The sequence below is a fragment of the Trachurus japonicus genome, chromosome 12 (assembly GCF_045865225.1).
Source record: "Trachurus japonicus isolate A0001 chromosome 12, Traja_1.0".
In the NCBI taxonomy this organism is placed as follows: domain Eukaryota; kingdom Metazoa; phylum Chordata; class Actinopteri; order Carangiformes; family Carangidae; genus Trachurus; species Trachurus japonicus.
In genome coordinates, this window is record NC_140918.1 from 1,308,071 (window position 1) to 1,331,639 (window position 23,569).

Sequence of the window (23,569 nt, forward strand, 5' to 3'; positions counted from 1 at the left end):
TTCCTTCCATCTTTCCCTTTGTCCTTCCTTCCTACTTTTCCTTCGTCCTTCCTGCCTTCCTTCCTTCCTGCCTTCCTTCCTTCCTTCCTTGACCCTGCAGGTGGACAACAGGAGGGTTAAAAAAGGGACAATGCACAAATAATCATTAATCTATTGGATTCATGAATATGATGTCTTGAGCAGCTAATGGCTCATTTCCACCTGTCCCATCGTCTCTGGGCAGGTAGGAGCAGAGGAAAAGATTAGACAATATCAAAACTGTTGAAAATATACCATAAGTATTTAAAAAATAAAAATAAAACATAAAAACAAACAGAAACAAGGAACAAGAAAGTGTAGAAACTTTGCCCACCAGCAAATGACCTTTAACACACTGAATCATTTCCACACAAACTGAAGTGTCGCTTATTTACCAGGCGATGCAGACAGATCTCACTAGAAACAGGTTTTATTTTGTCATTTCTTATTTAAATCCTTCAAGCATCTCAGTACTATTTGTATTTATGTTAATTATTCAAATCTATATTTGTAAAAATACATGATATTTAGATTTAGATTAAATGTTGATACGAGCATGAAAATGTAAAAACGCCATATTTAGTAGAAATAAATAGAGGTGTGAATCTGCAAACGCCCCCATGATACGATATTATAATGAATATGAAGTCATTATACAATATTATTGTGATTTTAAACATTCTATATCTTCTACTTCTACATCCTAAATTGTGATACATTGCGATTTATTACATTTTTTTCCACTGGTAATTATGTTTCTACACAAAATATCACAAGTTGTATTGATCTGAGAATATCCCACTCCTGTAACTAGAAGCAGTGATGAACATTGACATTTAGCAGAATTAACTCTGCTGAAGTTTCACCTTTAAACAGCTTCACAGCTCCACACAGCCTTGAGAAACTCCTGCAGTCTTTGAACGCCTCGTGCAGCCGCTGCAACGTGACCTTTAGGTTATAAAACGTGTAAAGATTTATCTTCAGAGGAGGCTGTGGCTGGAGTGAAAGAGGTTTCAGGGTTTTCAGACCAGGAACAGTTCGATGTTCGATGGGTTTTTAGATTTTAATTCTGCGGCTGTGAAGACGTTGTCGTCTTGTGTTCACACCTGAATTCACACGACGGCGCTTGTGTGTGAATCTTCCTGTGAATGTGGGACACATGATGCAACAGAGAGCAGCTCTGGTTGTTAACAGCCTCATCTGCTCCCGGTGCAGTTTGATTAATATTAATATTGAGGTTGATTCCTTTAGCAACCGATTTTTGATTATTGCCGATTATTGATTCACCATTTGACAGAAACATTAACCCTAAATAAACCACAAACTTATTATGGCACCATTAAAAAACAGTCAGCTGCTGAATTTGTTAACTTCTCTTTTATTTTTTAGTTAATGGAAACAGGCAAGGACATACACAATTTATAAACTGACAATACACTGACCAAAAACAGACAAACAGAAAACAAAGGACAGAACAAACCTGACGACATAATAAAGCAGGAGCAAAACAGGACAAATAAACAAGAAAAAAGGATGTTAAACATACTAAAATTAAATTTACAGTTAATACTTAATATACTTTTACTCCCATTTTTTGTTATGCATTTCTACCTTATCTTACCTTACATTTCTTTTTGTTTGGGTCTTAAATATAGCCTAAATATTTTCCTCAAAAGAATGATTGTGTTTACAATCTGTGGGCATTTAGCATCCAGTAGGACTCCCAACAAAATATTTAGTGGTGTAAATTCAAAATTCAAACTTCTCTTTTATTGCGTTAGACCTCAAAGCACCTTCAGTATGTGTAGGCTAGATGTAACTTCCAAATTATTATTATTTTTCACTTTTGTTTCAGATGTAGTCTTCCATAGTCAAAAAAACACATTCACCACGCTATGAGATAATAACACAACGTTACCACACAGAGTTGTTTTAGAGGGAAATTCATGCAAAACCGCTGATGCGCGTTGCCTTCAGGGACAGTTTTTCATCAACAGTCTCTGTATTTCCCTCTAAAACAACTCTGTCTGGTAACGTTGTGTTATTATCTCATAGCGTGGTGAATGTGCAGGTCACAAATTGTCCACCAGAGCGTTGTGGAGTTGTTGGATTGTGTATTTGATGAGTTTGATGAGGGAAACCAAGAAATCCCATAATGAGCCTCCGTAGCGTAGCTCTGAGCAGCTCACGGCTCTGCTCCGCCGTTAAAGGTAACGAACCTGCTGCTATGACTATAGGGATTATGGTGATGGGCCAATTTGACAAAATGTTGAACTATCCCTTTAATAATCGACTCATAATCGTCCATACAATAATTGCGATCTATCAATAATCGATTTCTTTCACCAGTTAGGAGGTTTCCTGTTCCTCCTCTGTCTCTGAAGCCTTCACTCTCCATTTAGTCTCTAGACTTAAACTCTGTGTCTGTGTGTGTGTGTGTGTGTGTGTGTGTCTCAGTGTGTGTGGGTGTGTGTGTGTGTGTGTGTGTATGTCTGTGTGTGTGTGGGTGTAGCACGGCTTGATTACTGTCCAACAGCTTCTCTTCTCTGTCAGTTTCCTCTCTGAGCTCCATCTGCACTGACTGGTCTCTGCCCTGTTAAACTGCAGGTTCAACCAGCTCACACACACACACACACACACACCGACACATTTCCTCCCTCCCTGGGTCCACACACTGAATAAATACACAGATATCTGCTGCTTTTCCTGACACAGAGGAGATGAATGGGATGGATTGTGTTTGTGGAGTCACAGCGTTGAATGGAGAGATCAGATTCAACCAGTCCTAATAGTTAGAGAAGTTTAGCAAGATGCTCTGACCATCTGTGAAAACATTTATTACTAGGGGTGTGACGATACACTCCTCTCACGAGACGACACTAGACACGAGATTGGGTTCACAAGAACGAGACGAGACGAGATTTTAAGAAAACTACAATGACAAAATATCAGACTGGACCAACAGACTTTTATTTAACCGAGTTGCACATGCATTTTGAAATGTTTTATTAGAACTCTTTACATGCATAATGCATGAACTTTTAATAAACTTCTTCCACAAATTGAAACTAAAACTAAAAGTTCAAATAAAATAAATAAAATTAAATATTTCCTTCTTTTTTTCAAGTGCAAACAATATTACGTGCAGTGTTCTAGGATTTTTTTAAGTAGTGGCAGCCCCCCCTATGAAGAACTCAGCTGTGATTGAAAAGAAAAGCACCTAAACCGAGTCGAGTAGAGCTGTAACTGTGTAGTGGAAACCCTGTTTTACGTTGATTTAACATTAAAAAAATTAAAAAATAAATCTTGCGGGACAGATTTTTAACCCGACAAGAAATATCGTTGAGTTTAATCTCGCGACACACCCCTATTTATTACCAATAGCTTTCTTTACCAATGTGTTCCTGTAGGTGTCTAGTAACAACTTTCAATTTATTTAGTAGTATTGGGAAAATTCTAGAGCCAATCAAAGTTAAGGTGCCCAGAGTAGAGGGCTCGGGTGAAAAGAAAGAAAATTCTAATTTAAGCTGGTGAGATGTCTAACTAGGGGTTTTAAGGGCTGCTGAGTCCATTTAAACCATTAGTTTTGAGTAAAAATGTTTCCCCGGCCATAAAATACTGGTATATTTGAGTTATAGTGTGTGGCAAAGGGTACTATAGGCTATGGTAAATGTCAGTGTTGAACAGATTCTAGCCTATTTTATTCGAAATAGATTCCATTCTAAAAAAAAAAACATAAAATGAAAATGAAAAAGAAGAAAGAAATACAGAATACTTCAGAAGAGTGCTGAGACCAGGAAGTCAGGGGATTTTTAAAGGAAACGGGGGGAGTAGGCTACCATTACACCATATAGAAATGGATAAAACACATATATTTAATTGCATTCAGCAGCTTTACAGCTAATTTGAGTACAGGTGCAGCTTTTTCACAGATGATCAGAGCATCTTCTTGCTAAACTTCTCTATCTATAACGAGTTCCTCTTTAAGAGCCTGAGAGGAGAAAAGGAGACGGTGACGTGTCCTGACGGGTTGAACAGACGTTCACCAAGCTGTCACCTCGTCGTCTTCACACTTCTCAGCTCGAACTGCTGCGATCTGGAAGAAGCAGCAGAAATGTAAATGATGATGATGATAAATGATCTTCACCTCACAGTCCCGTCAGGAAAACGTCTGATTGGTCCTCAACTCATCCTGCAGCCGGACGACGAGTCAGTTCTCAAAGAGAATCTACTGAGGAGCAAAAACTGATCCAACAGGATTGAACTCTCTCATGCACTTTGAATTATATTAATTGATAAATAAAAGAAAATCGTTTCAAAGATGCAAAGATGCAGATTTTTCTACTTATTTCAAGTGAAAAGTACTTTGAAATAAGTGAAAATGATCTAAAAACAAGTTAATTTTTAGGTAATGAGTCTTATTTAAAGTGGAAAGAGATTAGTTTTGACTAGAAATGAGACATTTTGACAAGAAATAAGACAAATATTCTTGGAAAGATTTTGAGTTTTTGCAGTGCAGTGAATTATTTTATTTTAAAGCCCGATGCGTCCCTCAAAGCCTCCAGAGATGATTCAGCGTCCCACATCCCTGAGTTTTACATCGTGACTTCTATCATCAGAACAGACACGTCCTGTGTGACAACATAGAAAGTTGAGGATGAGATGCAGGAGCATTCACACAGTAGTTCAGAGTCCTTAAAGGGATAGTTCAACATTTTGTCAAATTGGCCCATTGCCCATAATCCCTATAGTCTATGGGCCAATTTGACTAAATGTTGAACTATCCCTTTTCATGTATTTTATAATCTGAGCTGCTAACGATGATGATGATTTAATGTTGGAAGCTTCACAACACTGGACACGAGTCAGGAAACATGTTGCTCTGCTGAACTGACTGTGTTGTTGTTTGTTGTTGTTGTTGTTTGTTGTTGTTGTTGTTGTTTGTTGTTGTTGTCTGTTTTCCTGCGCTGTTCCCTCCTTCACCTCCTCCTCCCTCTGTCGTTGTGTCTCCACAGTCACTGTCTACATCACACACCAACATGACATAGTGCACAGGGACCTCAAGGTGTGTGTGTCTGTCCGTGTGTGTGTGTGTCTGTGTGTCTGTCATGGTGTGTTGTGTTACTCTGCCTGTGGTTTGTCAATGTGTTTGTCTCTGCCTGTAAAAAACAACAACCTGCCTGTTCCATCTGCTACTGACTGACTGACTGACTGTGTGTTTGTGTGTTTGTGTGTTTGTGTGTCTGTGTGTCTGGGTTTGTGTGTTTGTGTGTCTGCCAGTCTTCAGGTTTTGCTTCTGGGACTCTTGTCGTACTATTTTAGACGCTCTAATCTAGGATGGTGATTTCCTGAGGGGTTTTAGCAGACAGGAGAGAGAGAGAATCTATCGTTAAAGTCTCTAATATCGTCTTCTATCAGAGACAGGCTTTAATTTAAAGGGACAACCAGGAGTTTCTATCTGGTTATAAAAAGTCTGATATCAATGTGGATGAATCTACGTTACCACTTGTTAATGGTCCATTTTAGATAAATCTATGGTTTTGTCTCTATGGTTATTTTGTTATTATTAGTGGTGGTGGAAATGCTGGGCGAGCCGACCAGCGTTTCTTTACTTTCGGTTTCGTGGCGAGTCATGAGAATAACGCCGCCGTATGAATCTCCGTTTATGGTGGGAACTACGACGGTATGTGATCGTCTTCCAACCTCTGACTTTAATTCTTGATGAATGAAAACATGAGTCTGTCTTGACCCGGTCAAAGAATTTCACGGTGCGGAGGCTCATAAATGTAGTGAGAAAACACTTCGCTTTAACAAAACTCCTGGTTGTCCCTTTAATCAGCTCCCATTCAACTTCTAATCAATAAATAAACGTGTTGCTCCGCCCACAGACTGTTTATAGGCTCCGCCCCCTTTTCTCGGCTCAGTCACAGTTCTCAACGAACCGGACAACACGACTGGAATATGGAGGTACATTTGTGTCTTTATTATCCACCTTATTCCGAAACTACCGAAACTCTATGTGCTGCCATTCTTGGCCAAGTCTCTCTTGTAAAAGAGATCTTGGATCTCAATTGGACAAACCTGGTTAAATAAAGGTTATAACCGGCCGGAAAAAGGTGGCTTGCACCCTCCAGGTCGGGGGAGAGTTCCTGCCTCAGGTGGAGGAGTTTAAGTATCTCGGGGTCTTGTTCACGAGTGAGGGGAGAACGGAGCGCGAGATCGACAGGCGGATCGGTGCGGCGGCCGCAGTAATGCGGTCGTTGTATCGGTCCGTCGTGGTGAAGAAGGAGCTGAGCCGAAAGGCAAAGCTCTTGATTTACCGGTCGATCTACGTTCCCACCCTCACCTATGGTCATGAACTCTGGGTCATGACCGAAAGAACGGGATCCCAGATATAAGCGGCCGAAATGAGTTTCCTCCGCAGGGTGGCGGGGCGCTCCCTTAGAGATAGGGTGAGGAGCTCTGTCACCAGGGTGGCGGGGCGCTCCCTTAGAGATAGGGTGAGGAGCTCTGTCACCAGGGTGGCGGGGCGCTCCCTTAGAGATAGGGTGAGGAGCTCTGTCACCAGGGTGGCGGGGCGCTCCCTTAGAGATAGGGTGAGGAGCTCTGTCACCAGGGTGGCGGGGCGCTCCCTTAGAGATAGGGTGAGGAGCTCTGTCACCAGGGTGGCGGGGTGCTCCCTTAGAGATAGGGTGAGGAGCTCTGTCACCAGGGTGGCGGGGCGCTCCCTCAGAGATAGGGTGAGGAGCTCTGTCACCAGGGTGGCGGGGCGCTCCCTCAGAGATAGGGGGAGGAGCTCTGTCACCAGGGTGGCGGGGCGCTCCCTCAGAGATAGGGTGAGGAGCTCTGTCACCAGGGTGGCGGGGTGCTCCCTTAGAGATAGGGGGAGGAGCTCTGTCACCAGGGTGGCGGGGCGCTCCCTCAGAGATAGGGTGAGGAGCTCTGTCACCAGGGTGGCGGGGTGCTCCCTCAGAGATAGGGTGAGGAGCTCTGTCACCAGGGTGGCGGGGTGCTCCCTTAGAGATAGGGGGAGGAGCTCTGTCACCAGGGTGGCGGGGCGCTCCCTTAGAGATAGGGGGAGGAGCTCTGTCACCCGGGAGGAGCTCGGAGTAGAGCCGCTGCTCCTCCACATCGAGAGGAGCCAGCTGAGGTGGCTCGGGCACCTGTATAGGATGCCCCCTGGACGCCTCCCTCGTGAGGTGTTCCGGGCATGTCCCACCGGGAGGAGGCCCCGAGGAAGACCCAGGACACGCTGGGGTGACTACGTCACTCGGCTGGCCTGGGAACGCCTTGGGGTCCCCCCGGAAGAGCTGGAGGAAGTGTCAGGGGAGAGGGAAGTCTGGGGATCCCTGCTCCGACTGCTGCCCCCGCGACCCGGACTCGGATAAGCGGATGAAAATGGATGGATGGATGGATAATAATAATAATAATAATAAATACAGATTTTCATCGAAAAAAAGAAAGAAATCCATTTACCGCGACTACCGAAACCATGGAAACGTAAACATGAAATTCCACCGGAAGAGCAAAACCGGACGTTCGGAAAAAGGTGGATTCAATTTTAAAAAAAAGTTGATTTAACCAAAAAAGAAATTTTCAATCAAATAATAACTCACTTCAATCAAAAGAAAAAAGTGTTTGAATGCAAAAAAATATTTTAGACCCAAAAAATTGCATTCAAACCTTTTTTTTCTTTGATTGAAAAGGTTTTTTTTTTTATTGAAGTGAGTTAATATTTGATTGAAAAGATATTTTTTGCTTTTTTTGATTGAATAATAAAGACACAAACGTACGTCCATAACCAGACGCACCGAGTTCAGGTCCAAAACATTTAATAACTCAGGTCAGGTCGGGTCACGGGCTCCTTTCGGGTCGGGTCTTAAAGGAGGAGTTCACCAAAAAATGAAATCCAGTCATTATTGACTCCCCCCTCATGCTGATGATGAATACTCCAGAGTAGTTTTTTATTCCTCATTCAAAACATTTATGGAGATTTTTGTGTCGGGCCCTGTTATTACTCTCATATAAAGTTTTGGTTGGACTAGGAACCGGCCTCCCAGGTCTCCATATGCACTTTGAGGAATAAAAAACTACTATACTCCGGAGTATTCATCAGCATTGAATTTCATGTTTTGGTGAACTATTCCTTTAATTTATATTTTTGAGAACTGTAGCAGGAATGAAGCAGCTTAGAAGGAGCTCAAACAGGCGATCGTGGGCTCTGAGAGGTTTTGTTTTGTAGAAAATAGAAACAGATGTGGTATATTGATGTGTTGATGAAAAGAAGGGATCACCACTGACACGTCTTCAATTGTATTCAAAAAAGAAGTTTATTAACAAGAAGATCAGTGTACAAAAATGCCGAATCCTGGAGCATCTCTGGTCCAAAATGAGATCTCTCTCTACCGGCCCAAAGCTCTGACCTTATATATGTTTCTAACTCCAAACACTCCACCTTCTCCAAACTAAGGAATGCAACTAATCAACAAAGACAACCTTGATCTGGATCATTTACTTTCTGGCATTTAACCTCTTGACCAAATCGATAACTTTTGGGCTACCATAGGTCAACGGAAGAAGATGCCCTTGACCTATAAGGTTTCAGCCTTTAGGCCAAACAAAACAATCATCAACTTTCCAACCGACCAAACTGCTTCTAGGCAGGAGGATATGGAACCCATGAAGCAGAGCATCAGTTCACACATTCCTTCAGTTCAGAGAAAGCACACACACAGAAGAACATAAGACAATACAAGATATTTAAAGGGATAGTTCAACATTTTGGCAAATTGGCCCATTGCCATAATCGCTATAGTCATAACAGTAGGTTCGTTACCTTTAATTGTAGGTGTAAGCTATTTTCAGTACGGCGGAGCGCAGCAGCTGGCTGCTCAGAGCTACGCTATGGAGGCTAACGGAATTTCTTGGTTTCCCTCATTAAACTCATCAAATTCAACATCCCAAAACTCCACAGCGCTTTTGTAGACAAGTTGTGACCTGCACAACCACCACGCTATGAGATAATGACGGAACGATACGAAACGGAGCCGTTTTCGAGGTAAATACAGGGTAAATACGGAGACTGCTTGCTGAAAAACTGTCCTCCATAGCGTAGCTCTGAGCAGCCAGCTGCTGCGCTCCGCCGTACTGAAAATAGCTTACACCTACAATTAAAGGTAATGAACCTACTGCTATGACTATAGCGATTATGGCAATGGGCCAATTTGCCAAAATGTTGAACTATCCCTTTAAGCAAGAAAGTTAAGGTGTATAATACACTACACAGACTCGACTTTTTATTGAGACTTTGAGGCTTTTATTTACTGAATCTGGTTTTCAGTCTGAGTAGAGTTCAGTAGAGCAGCTTCTACTTCAGACACTTGGATGGAAAGCTGCTAAATGTTTTTCCCGCTGTGGAAGACGTGACGGTGTGAAGACGTCGCTGTCGCTGCAGAGAACAGAACAGAACAGAACAGAACAGAACAGAACAGAACAGAACAGAACAGAACTGGTCCTGACTCATGTTCGTTGGATTTTCTCCTGAAAACAGAAAATAGAAACTGTTCCTCTCTCCCTCCGGTTCACAGACAGTTCAGTCCTCACACTCTGCTTGTACCGGAGGTGTGTGTGTGTGTGTGTGTGTGTGTGTGCTAAAGTGTTAGTGTGAGTGTGCACGTCGTTGCTACGGTGACGTGTGTGTGGATGAGTTAGTTGTGATTGGACCTTTAGACCTGTGACCTCTGACTGGTCGGTTGTTGTTGTTACTTCAACTCAACTAAATACGACCAGAAACCCATCTAACTCTGTAGTCAGTGTTGCCATGGTGACGGTAATCAGATATAGGCTATCCGTGTGATGACAACAATGGAAAATAGAAACATGTGTGATCTTATAATTTGTGGTTTGTGTGTTCAACTTGTCAGAAGAGAAAAAGAGAGAATTTGTTTTATTTTCAAAGTAAAAGACTTCGTAGCTGTTTTAATGTGACTGAGAGATGACTGGAAACGGTTGTGCAGCTCGTTTTTATTATTGTATGTTATAAAGATGGAGTTTGAGAAAATGTTTATTGGCCCTTTTTTCTATAATAATAATAATATTCCTAGAATACGTTGAGTAATACCAGAGTTTCAACCCTTCAGGAGCATTTATCAAATCAACATACTGTGATAAATACCGTCACTGTTCCATTACAAACTTCAAGCTTGATGAATGTTAGAGTCCAGTAGTTTATTGGTCCCACAGAGCGGAGAGATGGACAAAAGATGGATGTAAAAGAAAATAAATAAATATAGGTATTAAGTCATAATAATGAGATGAAAAGTTTAAATTATAATATGATACAAGAGTCCAAACTGGGCTTCAACGTTTTATCTCATAATTATGACTTAACTGGATTGTCTTTCAGTGGTGGAAACAGGTTCCTCAGCTTTTATTTTGAAAACAAATGTCATTGTGTCACAGTTTAAAGGTCCAGTGTGTTGGAAAATTGTTTATAAAAAGGTTTATAGTTAAAATCTGAATCTACTACCCATGAATATATTAGTATAAGTGTATAATCGCTATAAAATGTGAGGTTGGTGTCGGTGTCTCAGGTCAGAGCTCAGGGGCTTTTGACAGCGTGTGTGTGTGTGTGTGTGTGTGTGTGTGTGCTGCCTCTGCATGGACTAACTGCCCCCCCTGCTGTCTGCATGCAGCCACTGCATCCAGCAGATCCTGGAGGCCGTGCTGCACTGCCACCAGATGGGCGTCGTGCACCGAGACCTCAAGGTGAGTCGCCTGCACAGGTGTGTGTGTGTGTGTGTGTGTGTGTGTGTGTTACAGTGTGTGTTAATGTGTGTGTGATTTACAGTTGTGTTGTGTGTGACTGTTGTTCTGTAGGGAATGTCATTTGTATCATAATTTACAATTTAAAGTTAATAAATGCATAAGTGAATAAATATAGCCATGAAATTCAAAGTTCAAAGTCCAAAGTTCAAATCTTTATTGTCCCAGTTGGGAAATTGACTTGCAGCCAGGATGTCCAAAATACATAAAAACATACAATACCAACAAATACACATAAAACACACACACACAGCAATCAACCTCTGTTGAGAAAAGCAGCACATAATGCAACACATAGCAAATGAGTCCAGAAATAAATAAATTGGTTGATAAATAGATAAATATGTATAAAATATATACTAATAAATATTAAAATTAAATTAAATATAAATACATAGATTCATATGTATTTTTATTTTAAACAACATTTTTTATTTTTTCAGGAGACTTTTATTTCCTAACGTCACATTTGTTTCACTGCTCTTTTTATTTCAATCTGCAGTACATGATGCATTTATTGATTTATTTAATTATGATAAAAATGGCGTTCTAGTTCCTGAGTCTGACGGTTGGTGACGTGTCCAAACTAAACTCAGCTCGTCTCCTCCTGTCTGTGCACGATCTGTCAACACATGCATGTGTGTGTGTGTGTGTGTGTGTGTGTGTGTGTGTGTGTGTGTTAGTGTGTGTTTGTCTCTTTGTGTAGCACTGGACTGTTTGTGCATGTGATAGAACAATGTGTTAGTAATTTATTGAAAAAGCAGCAGCTGATGATGATGATGTCACTGGGTCAGTGGGTCACAGGTGAACCGTACGTTTTTATAAACAGTGAATTTGTATTTTAAACATTTATTAATGGTAAGTAAAGTGTTTATGAAGATAAAATATGATATTTACTGGTAACTAACTTATTTTATTTCCTTTCTACACAAATATTTGAGACTGAATAACATTACTTTGTTTAGTCAATGTACGTTCAAATTAGGGCCAACGGCGTGAATTTGTGGAAATATTGTAGAGAAATTTCTGGAAAAAAGTGGAACAATTTCTCCAAAAACATTTAAACATATCTAGAAAAAAGTGGTAAAAATTCTCAAAAAAAAAAAAATTCTACAGAAAATTGTGAGATTTAAAAAAGAAAAAAAAAGTTTTAAAAAATTCTAGAAAAAAGTGGTAAAATTGATCAAAAAATATTTTTTTTCTAGATAAAGTGCTAAAAATTTCAGAAAGAAAAAAAGTTAAAAAATAAAAAAGTTAAAAGATTCTAGAAAGAACTGGTAAAATTTCTCAAAAAAAAAGTTTTTACATTTTTTTTAGATAGAGTCCTAAAATTTCTAAAGAAAAGGTAAAAATTTCTCCAAGAAATAAAAAATAAAAAAGTTTTAAAATTCTAGAAAAAAGTGGTAAAATTTGTCCAAAAAAAAATAACGTTTTTAAATTAAATTTTTTTTTCAAAAAGTAAAAAGTAAAAAGTTTAAAAATTCTAGAAAAAAGTGGTAAAATTTAAAGAAAAAGTTGGGGACCCCCTTCAACCCTCTCAAGGTTGAGAACCGCTCTAATCGATCTCTCTAGTATCTATTTACATAATTGTGAACTGCTCCTTTAAACCCAGAGTCTCGTCTGGAAGGAAACTCTCGTGACCTTCAGCAGCGTCGGTTTATGGTCTGTCGTCTGTCTGAGTCTCTGAGTCTCTGTCGTCCAGCAGACGGCGACTCGCTCTGTTGCCGTGACGACTCTGAGTCCAGCAGCTGGAGCTCCATCACATCTGTCTGCAGCGATTAGTGTGTGTGTGTGTGTGTGTGTGTGTGTGTGTGTGTGTGTGTGTGTGTTGCTATTCTTAGTCGTCTGATCTGGGTTTTAAACTTTTACCCTTTTTCTTTTCTGTTTTCCTTCTTAAAGGAATAGTTCACCAAAAAATGAAATTCATTAGTCATTATTGCCTCCCCCTCAATCCAAGAGTCCTGAAGGGAGATAGTCCAGACTTTACTATAAAACATTTCTCTTTCCACGTGCTTATAGCTGAGAACTTAAAACTTTATCTATTTTCTTTTATTTTACTTTTATTTGCTCTTGCTTTTAACTCTGTTTTTAGTGTTTTGTTTGTTTTTATTCTGTCTTATGCTTCTTTTTTTTAAGGTTTAGTCTTTATGTAAAGCACATTGAGTTGCCTTGGTATGAAATGCGCTATATAAAGAAAGAAACGACCTCATTTAGGACATTTTTACAGCCTAAACAGTCCTGTACATGATGTCATTAGTCTTTATTAGTCTTTAGTTTCCTCTGTGGCTTCACATTCATCAGTTTTAAATCCGCTCCTTCATAAATAAAAAACAACAACTTTAATCCACCGACTCCTACAAAATAAAAGCATCAAACCTTCAGCTGTGTGCTTTTATTTTGACACAGGACAGACAGGAAGTGTTCCCTGATGTGACTCTGTGTGTGTGTGTGTGTGTGTGTGTGTGTGTGTGTGTGCAGCCAGAGAACCTGCTGCTGGCCAGTAAGTGTAAGAACGCGGCGGTGAAACTGGCCGACTTCGGCCTCGCCATCGAGGTCCAGGGAGACCAGCAGGCCTGGTTCGGTACGTTACCATGGAGACACACACACCAATCTATCCACAAGTTTCCGAACGTCATCTATGGTCAAAACGAAGCCGGTTTTGCATTTCCGGTGGAATTGTACGTTTACGTTTCCATGGTTTTCAGTCGTTGTCATAGTTGTGGTAAACGCATGGATCTATTAACGCTGGCTTTTAACACGGATGTCAGTCTGTGTGATATCCACTGTTAAAAGCTGCTGTGATGATCCATGCGTTTTACAGATTTTCATTGAAAAAAAAAAAAAAAAATCCATGAATTTACTGCGACTACTGAAACCATGGAAACGTAAACATAAAATTCCACCGGAAAAGAGCAAAACCAGCAAAACCGGCAAAACAGGCTACTGGTACGTTTTTGACGTTTGGAAAAAGGTGGATAGTAACATCTGTTTCTCCCCTTCCTCTTGCCTCTGCCTAGAAAACCAGAGTTTTACTTCCTCTTCTTGTTCTTTTTCCTCCTCTTCACTTCTCCTTTAAGTCTTAATTAATTATCAGTTTGTTACATCACGGTGTGTGTCCTCTGACTGTGTGTGTGTGTGTGTGTGTGTGTGTGTGTGTGTGTGTGTGTGTGTGTGTGTCTACAGGCTTTGCGGGGACTCCCGGCTACCTGTCCCCTGAGGTTCTGAGGAAGGAGGCGTACGGGAAACCAGTCGACATCTGGGCCTGTGGTGAGACAGAGCTGCTTCTGTTGGCATGGAATTATCTCCTCTTCCTCTTTCTCCCCTTCTCTCCTCTTTTTCCTCTTCCTCTTTTTCCTCTTCTTCTACCTCCTCCTCCTGCTCCTCCTGCTCCTCCTGCTCCCTCTCATCACTCAGAGGTTGTGTGTGTTGTGTGTTTTGTGTGTCCTGTGTGTAGGTGTGATCCTCTACATCCTATTGGTCGGTTATCCTCCGTTCTGGGACGAAGACCAACACAAACTCTACCAGCAGATCAAAGCTGGAGCCTACGATGTGAGTCTCCTCCTCTTTCTCCTCCTCTTCCTCCTCCTCCTCTTTACATCAGACATTAATGCCCAATTCCAATTCTATGTTTCCTCCCTACCCCTACCCCTAGCCCTTAACCCTTGCCCTTGAAACGGAGAATTGAGACACCACTTCAACAGTCACATACGTCATCAGTCGTCTCTGCTGGCTTTCACATAAGCAGACGTGACGAGCTTTTGCCACAAATCCTCTATTCAAAACCACGTTAACTTAATAACATAAAATAAAACTTAATGCAAACTGATCGGTTCATTGTAAAACATGTATTTCTTGATGTAAATGTGGTGATTTCTCTACGTTACGTTAGGCTCCAGAGCCCCGAGGCAGCGCTGCTCTTCTGTCCAATACACACAGGAAGCTTCACTTTACATTCAGACTAACTAATGCTACTGATACAGCTGTTAGATTTCATCAATGAGACCAACATTTATCTCCTAAAAAGATTGTAACTACCCAGTGGTAAACCTTTAAAAACCTGCGGGTAAGTTAATTAGCGATGGTTTTCTCCCCCGGGATGACGACGGAGGTTGGCCGGCCGAGCAGCTCTGCAGGTGGAGCTTCACTTCTCCCAAAAACATCGGAGCAAACGTCTAAACAGCCTCATGTGGATAAACCAACCGCACATTGGGGATCTAAACAGCTACTTTCTCACATGAAAAAATATTAAAACTTAACAAAGTGACGTAATAATAAGAGCGCTACAGCGAGAAATAAAACAGCTGCCGGTTGCCGCAAGATGCATTCTGGGAAACTTGCCATAGCCCTCGGTTTGTAGTTTTACGTGAACGCACAAAACGAAGGGCTAGGGCTAAGGGAACTGGACTTCACCCTATATACTATATACTCTTCATATAGATCTGATGTAAACGTGTGTGTGTGTGTGTGTGTGTGTGTGTGTGTGTGTGTGTGTGTGTGTGTGTGTGTGTGTAGTTCCCGTCCCCTGAGTGGGACACCGTGACTCCAGAAGCTAAGAACCTGATCAACCAGATGTTGACCATCAACCCGACCAAGAGGATCACGGCCCAGGAGGCGCTGAAGCACCCGTGGGTCTGCGTAAGTACACAACTACACAACTACAACTACACACACAGACACACACATGGACACACACGTCTGTCAAAATACTCTGAGCAGCTCACGGCTCTGCTCCGCCGTTCTAAAAACAGCTTGCACCGACAATTAAAGGTAACGAACCTACTGCTATGACTATAGGGATTATGGCAATGGGCCAATTTGACAAAATGTTGAACTATCCCTTTAAAGAACATTTACAGTGACATTTGTTCCTCCTGCTCCTTCTCTTCTCCTCCTCTTCTTCACCCTCCTTTTTCCTCCTCCTTCTTCCTCCTCCCTCTCTCCCATCTCTTCTTTTGTCTCCTCTTTTCCCTTCTCCTCCTCCTTCTCTTCCCCCTCTTATTTCACCTCCTCCTCTTTTCCCCCTTCTCTTCCTCTTCTTTTCGATCCTCCTCCTTCTCCTTCTCCTTCTCCTCTTCTTCTTCTTCTTCTTCTTTCTCCTTCTCCTCCTCCTCCTCTTCTTCCCCCTCCTCTCTCTCCTCCCCTCCTCTTTCTCCTTCTCCTCCTCCTGTTTCTGCTTTGACACTAATAATTTGTCCTTTTTTTGTGACTTTTGGATTATTTCAATACCAAACATGCAAAAGTGAGTCAATCCACGTAGATTACTGAAATTATACAATAAACAGGCTCAAAAGACTGAATGAATGAAATAGATAGATAAAATAAACCTATAATTAAAATCTAATCCAAAGCCAGGCTGAAAAGGTAGTTTGCTTTTATAAATGCACTGCAAAAACTCAAATGTCCTACCAAGAATATTTGTCTTATTTCTAGTCAAAATGTCATTTCTTGTTAAAACAAATCTCATTCTACTTAAAATAAGACTCATCACATTAAAAAGTAGCTTGTTTTTAGACACTTTTTACTTCTTTCAAGCAGATTTTCACTTGAAATAAGCAGAAAAATCTGACAGTGGAGCAAGTTTTTCTTTCTTATTACAAGCACAAAAAACCTGCTTTCACTGGCAGATTTTTCTACTTATTTCAAGTGAAAATTAGTTTGAAACAAGTGAAAATGATCTAAAAACAAGTTAATTTCTAGGTGATGAGTCTTATTTAAAGTGGAAAAAAAAGATTAGTTTTGACTAGAAATGAGACATTTTGACAAGAAATAAGACAAATATTCTTGGAAAGATTTAGAGTTTTTGCAGTGTGTCCACATTGACACTCTGGTACATCCAGTAATCTATTACTCTCCACACCTGCCTGTAGCTACTGTATGAGCGAGTGCTCTCAGGTTTTATTTTCATCTCTGTGTGTTTCCGCAGCAACGCTCCACCGTGGCCTCCATGATGCACAGACAGGAAACGGTCGAGTGCCTGAAGAAGTTCAACGCCAGGAGGAAACTCAAGGTGTGAAGAAGACACTTTATACTACAGTCTCTCTCTCCTTTTCACATGTGGATCATGAAACGTTTCATCTTAAAGTTCAGTTTAGACGTGACGTTTAGATGTTTAGAGGAAGAACAAACTAATGATTACTGATATTTGACAGGAAAAAGAGAGAGAGTTTATAAGGTATTAGTTATTATTTAGCTCTGAGTGTAAAGGTAGATGTTTGTATTAGAGTTCCTTCAGAATAAAGGTAGTTGTTTCTATTAGGGCTCCTAGATGTTTGTATTAGAGTTCCTTCAGAATAAAGGTAGTTGTTTCTATTAGGGCTCCTTCAGAATAAAGGTAGATGTTTGTATTAAAGCTCCTTCAAAAGGTAGATGTTTGTGTTAAAGCTCCTTCAAAATAAAGGTAGATGTTTGTGTTGAAGCTCCTTCAAAATAAAGGTAGATGTTTGTGTTGAAACTCCTTCAAAATAAAGGTAGATGTTTGTGTTAAAGCTCCTTCAAAATAAAGGTAGATGTTTGTGTTGAAACTCCTTCAAAATAAAGGTAGATGTTTGTGTTGAAGCTCCTTCAAAATAAAGGTAGATGTTTGTGTTAAAGCTCCTTCAAAATAAAGGTAGATGTTTGTGTTAAAACTCCTTCAAAATAAAGGTAGATGTTTGTATTAAAGCTCCTTCAAAATAAGGGGCCGTGTCCACCAGACATTTTTAGCCTCTGGGCATCTACTTTCCAACCCTGTTGAGTCGGCGCCATAGACTGTAAAAAGAATGGACGTAGCGTCCGTGACGTCACCCATTGGTTTGGGGGAGTCTGTTTTGTGTCTCTACTACGGGGGTTTGAGCCGCGCCATGTTGGATTCTACTTGCCATATTTGGAGCGGTGCGGCCGTTGGCCGGCCGAGAACCCGCCCACTGGCCTCGTAGCAGCGGTCTCCGGACCTGTCACTCAACGGTTCTGCGCCCTAATTGGCCAGAACTTTAAACCTAATAATAGTAAAACGGTAGAGTTTTAAAAAAATTCACCCCCCTCAGAGTGTGTGCGGGGGTAGAAACTATCGGTTGAGACCAAAAAAATGAAATGTACCAGGCTGTAAATATGTTTTTTAAAGCTGTAAAATCGGCTATTTTAACATGGGGCTCAATTGGAGTTGCTCCCTTCTGGAGCCAGCCCCCAGCGACAGCCGGGGGGATTGCAGCTTTTTGAACGCGGAAGTGAGCTTCACTTCTCAGACCGACAACTGCCCCCTTGGTCGGCGCTCACATCGCTCAGCGCCCTCGGCGGTAAAACGCCCTCGGCGCTCCACTTGCTTCTTTATGTCGCGGCGCTCAGAGCGCTTCGAGTTGAAATCTGTTCAACTTTTAGAACATCGCCGCGCTCGTCAATGTCACTGTTCCCCGCACCGACCAATCAGAATCAAGAAGGGGCGGGACATACGTTACCACAGCAACACAACCGGAGACGTGGCTCGGTTTATATCATGACCCACTTGTGTTGAAGGTAGGCCGACCTCAGGGTCCATGTCAAAAGCTGCCGCTAATGCTGTTGTGTATTTCTGACACTCGTTGTAGTGTTGTTTACTGTTTACATTAAACAAGGCCGGAACACGGAAGTGTCAGAGGACTCGTTTTGTAACCTAGCAACAGCGGCATTCGGACGAGGGAGAGAGAGAGAGCGCTAAGCGCTGGGAAAGCAGCGCTGACAGAGCTAAAAACGCGTAAGGTAGATATTTCTGTTAGAGCTCCTTCTGAATAAATGTAGATGTTTGTATTAAAGCTATTTATTCAGAAACTGAGCCTTAAAACCAGCCGTCAGGACTTCCTGTCACTTTGTGATGTCACAACTAAGCCCCGCCCCCTCACCACCACCTGGACCCACCATCCAACAACTTGCAGGATTTGGTTTCTCTGAGTGTTTTATTTTATTCTCTTTCTCCTCTTCCTTCTCTTTCTCCCCTCCTCCCCTCTTACCCCCCCAGGGAGCCATCTTGACCACCATGCTCGTCTCCAGGAACTTCTCTGGTGAGTTTCTTCCTGTGGAGAAGACGAGAGGGAACATGTCAACGCTCTGCCTGCTCCTCACACACACACACACACACACACACACACACACACACACAGCAGCTGCAGGCGGCGGTGAGAGAGGAACATGTTGGTTGAGTCTGGTGCAGGTGATAGACGGAGCCAGGGAGCAGATTAACACCTGAACAGGGTTATTTATTTCTACCTGACGCCTCCTGCAGTCAACTTCCTGTGACTGAAGGAGGCGTCAGGAGGCCGAGTGTTCGTTCACACTCCTTCACCTCCTGCTGTTCCCCTCCACCTCTCAACCTAGCTACCATGGCCGTAGCCAGCTATGAGGTCACCGAGGTCCGGACCTCGGTAAAAAATTTCAGTGAGAAAAAAATTGAAGAAGCCACAGCCTAAATAGCATGATAACCATATCGGTCATCTTACTTTGAAACAACACGCGGGAAGTTGATGTATCGGCAGAACGCAGAAAACTTGAATTGAGATGACAGGCGCCCTGGTTAAAACGTGTGTGTGTGTGCATGGGGGTGCCGGTGTTGTGTCAGACCGGTTCTGCTCCGTTTGAAAGGCGAAGGAAGCCTGTATGTGGAAAGACGTCGCCTCCGAGATCCGTAGAATGTGTATTATAGAAGAGAAGCACACATTTCAGGACCACTGACTATAGTGTCATGTGCTCTGATTTTCAACCTCTTATAGGCTCAATACAATACTGTCAAGTATTTGCCCCCTCCCTGATTTCCTACTTTGTCACTGTTGTTTTAAGATCAACAAACAACTTTTATTAGACAAAGATGACCCAAGTAATGCAGTTTTTAAATGATGATTTCATTTACCAATGAAGACTTGATATAGCCTACTGTAAATGTAAGGCAAGGCAAGGCACACGGGCACGAATGCAATTAATAATAATAAAATGAATTTTATATAAAATATATATATATATAAAAATAAAGTGTGACAAATCTGCAAGAAAGTAAGAAATCCGGAAGGGGCAAATACTTTTTCACTGCACTTTATTTAATGGAGAGGGAAAAATAGGCTACCTGATGTTCTCAGCTATATACGGTAGGTTAATAAAAGGCTGAAAACCACAGGACATTTCCTGTTTGTCAGAGGTATAAAGCTCAATCAGCCTCCTTTCATATCAAATGGGTCTATAATAATAATAATACAGTTGGGGCGGTGTTTAGCTCAGTTGGTAAAGCACCTGCCCCATGTGTTCAGGCTAACAGTCCTCACTGCAGGCGACTCCGGTTCAAATCCAGCGTTGATCGGCCCTATCCTGCATGTCATCCCCCCCCCCCTCTCCCTCCCATTTCCTGCCTAACTACTAACTATAGGAGTCCAAAGTGAAGCATATTTTTTTGTCAATAATGTGAACATTTTCCACATGTTCACATACCCCCCACCACCCCCTCTGGACCTCACCAATTTCAAAACCCTGGCTACGGCCCTGCTAGCTACCTGTTTAACTTTAATAACTCAGTGACTCAATAAACGCTCCATGAAAACATATTTTCTCCAGCGGATATCTGAGTTCCAACATGATTACAACATGCTTTGCTACCGCTGTTAGTTTACCTACTGTTAGCTTAGCTACCGTTAGCTTAGCTACCGTTAGCTGTCCCTGTCAGCTGCAGCCACTGATGCTTTCTAGACTGTGATTCCCCCAAACTGAATAAATACAACACATAGCAACACAAAACACACACAGAAATAGTAATGTTTCTTCAATCATTTCAGATTTGTCTAAAAACGGAGATAGTGACGTGAAAAACATGATATACTGTATAAACTGATGATTCAGAACGACACAGGAACTGTAGCCTATGCAACAACCTGGATATCTGATTACAGTAATTATCACAAGTCATATCGTCATCATTGCACATCAGACGTGTCAGGGCAAATCCTGCGATTTTATCTGCTGCGATCAGAGTCCAAACTGAATTTCACTGTTGAAGCACAATGACAGATAAACTTCCTTATCCTCTCCTCTCTGTCCTGTCCTGTGAAGTCATCCTGCTCTGGTCCTTCTCTGGTCCTTCTCTCCTGTAACTGTAACTGTAACTGTAACTGTAACTGTAACTTGTCTCTCCTCTCTCTCTGCTCCAGTGGGTCGACAGACGACGGCTCCGGCCTCCATCAGCGCTGTGGCAGGAACCGCTGGAAGCATCGTGGAGCAAGGTGAGGTCATGTCTTTACATCATCTCTGTCTCTGTTTATTGTTTATTGGATGGATCTCCGTTAGCTGTTGCCTTGGCGACCACTCATCTTCCTGGGGTCCATAAAGTAGCCTACATAAAATATAACATAAATGATAACATCCAGGACATAAAATAAATCCATACAGTCACTATATTAGCATGAATACTACCATACATTGGTAATATATTTTCAGTCACTACTTTCATAATAATAATTCTGCTAATTTCAGTATCAATAATACATCCCAGTCCTATGGTCTGCTGCATTAGATGAGCCTTAACTCGTTTTTTAAAAGTTCATTAGTTTTGTGAGGAGGTAAAGAGTTGAACGGTAGAAAGCAGTAGTTACTAAAGAACTTTCAGTTTTGGTTGAGTTTGGCGGCGCCAGTGGCCCAAAGCGGTAGTGTTTTGCCTGAAGGAAGACTCCATTTCCCATGAGCACCAACGCGTAGCACCGTAAACATCCTGATCTCCCGGTGCATGGAAATGAACAGAAGACGTCCAAACTAAGTTTCTGTTACCAGCGGATCATTTCACAGTAAACACACATACACAATCATTGCTGCTCCCTCCTCGTCGTGACTCGCTAAAGTGAAAGTGAAAGTGAAAGTAAAGTGAGAGCCGGGTTCCTACCATGCTCCTCAAAGCTGCTTAATGCCAGTGAAGGAGATACAGACCATAATGATACAGACCCCCTCAGGCCATGACAGAGGTGTCATTCAACCTGTTGTAAGTCGATGTATCATCACAAAAGTTCTGAAACTATTATATGAAGGTTGAAAAGTTCCTTAGTGCTGGTTTAAATACTGTCTCTGTCTCATCTCCAGACTTTGTGTCGTGTCGTAGCAGAACTGATTAAACAGACTCTCACTCTCTCATCTTGTTTTAATCTCTTCTTCTTCCTAAATCTGTTTTTCCTCTAATGCTTCTCCAACGTTTGGCCAAGGTGAGAGCTTCGTCTCATCTCGTCTCGTCTCATCTCATCTCTGTCCCTGTCCACTCTGTCCTGAGTCAGAGCTCCTCTGTCCTGCAGCCAATCAGGACACACGTTATATTAACTATATGTGTGTTATATTACCGGTTGTGCAGCTCTGAAGTCTCATGAACTCACACACACTTTTACACACTCCAGATTAGGGGTGTGCCAAAAAATCGATTCACATAAGAATCACAATTCTCATTTAATACGATTCAGAATCGATATAAAATGTCCCAAAATCGACTTGGCAAATCGACAAACAATGAAACAAATTCCTTAGAATTTAGCATGTTTAACTGCACTATTTTTTTCAACATAAAGAGGCACTTTTAATTTTGTTACTTCAGCAATATGTGATATTGCTTTTATGCAACAGTTTCAACAATTCCATCTAAGCATGGATAAATGTTAATAACTCAATAAATGTGAAAAAGATACTGTAGTCATTCTGGAGTAGATCATGAGGATCCTTTCACACCGACAGACTGAAGCAGAAATCATGAGGAATCAAATCGTTTTGAATCAAAAATCCATTTTGAATCGAATCGAATCGTGAGATAGTAAAAGATTCCTTCAGATTGCATTCACTTGAAACAAAAAAGAAAACCTGGTTTTTCTGAGTAATTTTTTCTGTTTTTCGTCTATTCCTCATTTATATACAGTCTATGGTCGACTCCTTCCCTGCTACATTGAGCTACAGGTTGTCTAAAACATAACAGGAGTATCATATAGAAAGTTGCAGAAGGGGCATAATGTGCGGAGCAGGAGTCACCATAGATGGGAGTCTTGCAGGTTGGATGTTCTCGCGAGATGTCGAAGTATCTCAGAGAGAAAAATTAGCACGAAAAACAGAAAAAATTACTCAAAAAAAAAAAAAAAAGGGAAAAAAATTGCCAGAAAAACAGAAAAAATTACCTTGAAAAACAGACCAAAATAAAATTACTCAGAAAAAACAGATTTTTTTTTTATTCAAGTGAATGCAACACGCTTCTGTAGATTCCCACCTCTACTCCAGATGTTTGTTTACGCTCTTTTCCTCCTCCTGCTGCTGCTGCTGCTGCACTACAGTGTTGTGTAGCTGTGTAGCTGTGTGTTGTGTAGTTGTGTTGCTGTGTAGTTGTGTAGTTGTGTGTTGTGTAGTTGTGTGTTGTGTAGTTGTGTGTTGTGTAGTTGTGTGTTGTGTTGCTGTGTAGTTGTGTAGTTGTGTAGTTGTGTAGTTGTGTTAGACTTCCTGTGTGTCAGTGTGTGTCAGTGTGTGTCAGTAATCCTCCGCCTGCTGTTGAGATTAACAAACCCATTATCACACACCTGCATCCTCTCCATCCTCCTCTTCTCTCATCACGCTCTCTCTCTCTCCTCCTAATCTCCCTCAATCTGTGTGTGTGTGTGTGTGTGTGTGTGTCTGGATTAAACAGAGTCAGTTAGACTTTTTTTACCCCCCCCCCACCTCCCCCCTATCCCCCCTCCTCCTCCTCCTCCTCCTCCTCTGCTTATCTAACCCTGATGAGGAGGAGGAGGAGGTG

At 41.6% G+C, this 23,569-nt stretch overlaps 1 protein-coding gene across 1 annotated transcript in view; it reads left to right on the top strand.

Annotated features, from left to right (window-relative positions):
- The window catches only part of camk2b2 (calcium/calmodulin-dependent protein kinase (CaM kinase) II beta 2), a 77,192-nt gene that overhangs the window by 30,199 nt on the left and 23,424 nt on the right, over positions 1-23,569 (top strand). The window contains exons 6-13 of the mRNA XM_085792532.1: positions 10,713-10,785; positions 13,321-13,423; positions 14,026-14,109; positions 14,297-14,391; positions 15,355-15,477; positions 16,766-16,849; positions 18,809-18,851; positions 20,976-21,047. Coding sequence (XP_085648658.1) covers positions 10,713-10,785; positions 13,321-13,423; positions 14,026-14,109; positions 14,297-14,391; positions 15,355-15,477; positions 16,766-16,849; positions 18,809-18,851; positions 20,976-21,047 — 677 coding nt within the window. The remainder of the gene's footprint in view (positions 1-10,712; positions 10,786-13,320; positions 13,424-14,025; positions 14,110-14,296; positions 14,392-15,354; positions 15,478-16,765; positions 16,850-18,808; positions 18,852-20,975; positions 21,048-23,569) is intronic.